The sequence below is a fragment of the Papaver somniferum genome, unplaced genomic scaffold, assembly GCF_003573695.1.
Source record: "Papaver somniferum cultivar HN1 unplaced genomic scaffold, ASM357369v1 unplaced-scaffold_21, whole genome shotgun sequence".
NCBI lineage: Eukaryota > Viridiplantae > Streptophyta > Magnoliopsida > Ranunculales > Papaveraceae > Papaver > Papaver somniferum.
Window position 1 is genome coordinate 6,549,431 of NW_020631041.1, and position 4,279 is coordinate 6,553,709.

Genomic DNA, 4,279 nt, shown 5'->3' on the forward strand with positions numbered 1-4,279 from the left:
AAATAAGTTTGTTTTGGACTTTTTAGAGCTACATTGTAGTAAAAACATGGAAAAAAATACCATAGAGTTCAAAAGTGATAAAAACGCATCACCAGCTTACTTGTTGCCGACGACATGGCATCTTTTCAACTGTCTATTTGCATATAATGTGATTTTTCTGCTAAAAAGTGATCAAGATTGCCTGATAGAGATACGCATCTGAGTGCGCCCTGTCACCGACTCCTTTCTCAATTGCCTTTACACAGTCTTATTAATATTCAAAAGTTGAGATTTTGCAACTCTTAAGAGTTGTAGTACTTGGGAGTTCGGACAGCAAAAATCACTATCCCATTGTGACCAGTATGAAGCTTAAGTGGACTTGCAATATGCTCTGAAAGAATCGTGTTAATGTCCAAAAGGAAAAAAAAAGTGAATGCAGTTCTCTTTTCTCCATTTACACTCGATTTCTTGGTCACGTAAATTGATTGGTGCTTTATCATAAATCATATCCACCAGATGTTTTATGCTCGGAATGCGAAGACAGATTGGGATATACAATCTTGTCACGTGTTATTGTGGTGTCGGTTTGCTTTCGCATTATTCCACCCGACGGATCGCACATATCATAGGAGATCATCAAGTACAACTATACATCTAATGTTCTGGAGTGAAGAATAGAACACATAATTGCTACAATATTTTAAGAATGTGACTAGGGATGTGGTCATGTTGATACTAAGGCTCGCCTCTATCTTGTAAAACAGAATGACATGTTGGTAACCCACGGCATCATGCTTGAATTCAGATTGTCATGAAATTTACTTGAATAATAGTACAAGGCAAAAGATGTTAAAGGTCATGTGCCCAAAAGTAGAGTAGTTATTCTAGTAGGACAGACAGGTCAGAAAATGGATAAAAGGGAATTGAAGATAAGAATTTCCAGAAACAGGGGAAGAAGATAATGAATTCTCTTAAAAACAAAATTGGATTTAATAGGGTGACACCAAAAATCAAACCTAGAATTAAAGAAACATTTCTTAGAAATGGAAAATGGTACAAAGAAGATAACAAAGAAAAAACAACAAACAACAAGTAGAGGTTTTCGGCAAACTAACTCCAAAAGTCTTTAAAACTTGGGCCTTGGCCCACTCTTATCCCACATAACCTCATAAAAATCCTGGCTAATATAATGCTAAAAATTACCAATTCAGAAGTAAAATTTACAAACCCCTAACTAATAAAAGCAGTAAAGCCAGGTTTTTCCAATTAGGTTCACCATCTCTTCAATACCAACACTTTTTTTGCAGCACAGATATTTACAACCATCAAGTAGATACATACTCACCATTAACCAAAACCTCAAACTTAGTCCTTTTTCTTTTTATCACAGTGAAGGAGGAGTCACTCCTCTTTCCAGGGTTCTTTGACCTCTTTGCAGAAGAGATGAGGTTCTTAAGCTAACGAAGACATAACACGAAGTACAATATCATTTTTTTTTAAAGAAAATAAAGCATTAAGAAACAAGCAAAAGAGAATGGGAAAGACAACGAGAGAAAGGGTGAGAGACTCCATAATATGAAAATTAACTACTACCAGTCTGTCTCCAAAGTTTCCGAGTTCGGAAAGCCTCGGAAGCTTCATCCATGGTGGTTGGAAGCTCGCCCAATCACCTAAGCTTCCATTTCAAATTCGTTCAATGGGTTCTGTCCGATCCTGAACTGCGAGACGTTCTGAAACATCGGCCAATGACTTGAGGTTACACTTTATTAATGCTTCTACAAAGTAGCAGGTCTCGTCTTTGGTATTCCCTTCAGGCACATCGACTACAAAGGATTCGATCACTAGAGTCCCTGGTCTACCATCAATGATCTCCGGGTGGAGAGTGATTATTGAAGAGTAATTCTGCACAATTAAGTTAGACAAGCAAACAAGGTTAAACTAATTTAATTTCTATGACATTTGTGGAAATAATAAAGACAAAGTCAGGCTTTAAAGACGATAAACTGAATAAACCCCTAAACCCACAATGTAAGCATATTGGGGAATCTCCCAACTTGGGTTTATCTAAACATCAAATTCACAAGCAATGTTGTTGAAATTGAAGCAAAATATGTCTTTAGGTGGAAACTCAACTTAACCAACCAGAAACAGAAACCTTATCTTGATTGGAGATTCATGTCAATGAAAGCTTCTTATAGTAATCACCACGTGCACAAGATTAGATTCGGAGACCACAGGATATGGTGGTTACCAGTTAATTACTGGGCCAGAATTTATTCTACAGGTGACCCTAAGCATACGTCTACTATAATTGTCCATATTTTCTTTTGTATACTAAACCTAAGTTTGGATTAATCCAATTCAGCATAGCCAGAAATGTAGTCAAGTTACATAGCAAATAATGGAGGAATTCCATGATCAATAGTAGTATCATAGGAATCAGAATTTTCCAAAGAAACAGGAGAAAAAATTGAACATAGTAATCATGGAACAGAATAGACTACAAAGGCTAGAGAGATGCAACACTAGTTCACTGAACTTCTGAAAACAGTCATTCCCCGACAAAATCTCTCTTTTCTTAAGAGAGAAAAGGTAAAAGATCGACAAACAGGACAAGTGATCTTTTAGTTAAAAACATACTATCAACAAACTCCCATAAAACTTGAAAAAACCAATAATAAGCTTGGGCTACGCTTGCACATGGAGAAAATTTTGAAGAATGCAAAAATGCAAAAAATTTGCAAGAAGTTATACAACACTTGAACTGAGATTTGCATTTTGGAGAGTACAGAGAGGCAAAAGAGCAGCCGACTTTCGCATTTCAAGAAACAGCAAAGTTCAACTCTCCCTGCCTTGTACCTCGATTACACTAAAGACCGGATGCAAACCATAATCAAAACTAAAATTGCATCACAGCTGCATGCACACCATACACATAAATGAAACGAAAATTCCATTTTGGGAAAAGAAAAGGATACCTGAAGGCGGTGATCACCACCAACAATTCTAATACTGAGGATATGTTCCTCATCATCAAGTAATTCCAATCTCTCAGTACTGGTTGTAGCTGGTAATCCAGATTTAACATTAACTTCTCTAAGACTTCCAATCTCTAAATCACCTTGAACAACACATCTGCTGATAAACGGCTTGTATTTCTGCGGCTGATCAAATCTCCTCACCAACGACCATACCTAACCACCACAATCATCAAAATCACAACTGAATTTTTAAGATAATTTAATCCAAAAAAAAAAAAAAATCAAACGGATCACCTAATTTGATCTCAGACCTTCAATTATAACCACAAATCTACTCAAAAACATGAAGATAAAACTCAATTGAAATCAAAATCGGACATAATTGAGATGAAATCTAAGAAAACAACCAAAAATTAAGTCAAACAAGCACAGATCAAATATATTATAAGATCTATAAAATGATTCTGAAAATTTTTAAAGAGAAAGAGAAATTTCTTACGAGATGAAGAGGAGCTTTGATGTGTTTAACAAGAGCAGAACTACACTGATTATCTCTCATTCCATCGTGTTTATGATGTCTGTAAATATATTCGTTCTCCATACTACTAATTCCACCATTTCCATTCATCTCTCTTTTTAAACTCTTCTTAAAAATTCCTTCCTCAATTCATCAACCAAAAATCTATATCTATCTCTAAATCCACTTTCACTCTATGTAATTTCTACTGCTGCTGCTGTTGTTGTGTTTTCTCTAAAGAATTTGTTGTTCTGTAATTTCTGCTGCTGCTGCTGTTTCTTCTTCTTCCACCGGCATCTGCTGTCCAATACCAAAATCCATATCTTTCATTTTCTCTTTTACTTCTCTGAATGATTTTATTATTATTAAAAGATTTTTTTTTATTATTTATTTAATAAGAAAATGTGAGAACCTCTTTTTATGATATAGCTCGCCAGTTCCTGCACCGTATTATCCAGGAAATGCTGTACTATATATGCCATCAGATTTTGGGTATAATTACGGTTACACCACCGTTATTTTTGTCGTATTTGTAGTACTTTTTTTCTGTGTACTACCAACAAAATTTTTGACTGCACTGTTGCGGTAATTTTTGATTCACCTACAGATTATAAGGGAGCTTTGATGAATTGATCCAGTTTTGAATTAGGGTAAAAAAAATGTCCCTGTTTTTTTCTACTTTTCAAAACTGCGCCGTTTTTTCCAAATAACGCTTTCCATCACGTTAAATGTAAGGTGACAGTTAGAGCTGGCAAACGGGCGGGCCGGGGCTGGCTTGTGACCAACCCGCGGGTTACGGGTT

At 35.8% G+C, this 4,279-nt stretch overlaps 1 protein-coding gene across 1 annotated transcript; it reads right to left on the minus strand.

The window, feature by feature from the left end:
* Positions 1–977: 977 nt before the first annotated feature.
* LOC113340042 (abscisic acid receptor PYL8-like) lies at positions 978–3,906 on the minus strand. The gene is made up of 3 exons (XM_026585256.1): positions 3,460–3,906; positions 2,958–3,173; positions 978–1,881 (listed from the first exon to the last, which is right to left on the minus strand). The coding sequence occupies exons 1-3, from the start codon at positions 3,586–3,588 to the stop codon at positions 1,663–1,665; spliced, it is 564 nt and encodes a 187-aa protein (XP_026441041.1). The 5' UTR covers positions 3,589–3,906; the 3' UTR covers positions 978–1,662.
* Between the last annotated feature and the right edge of the window lie 373 nt (positions 3,907–4,279).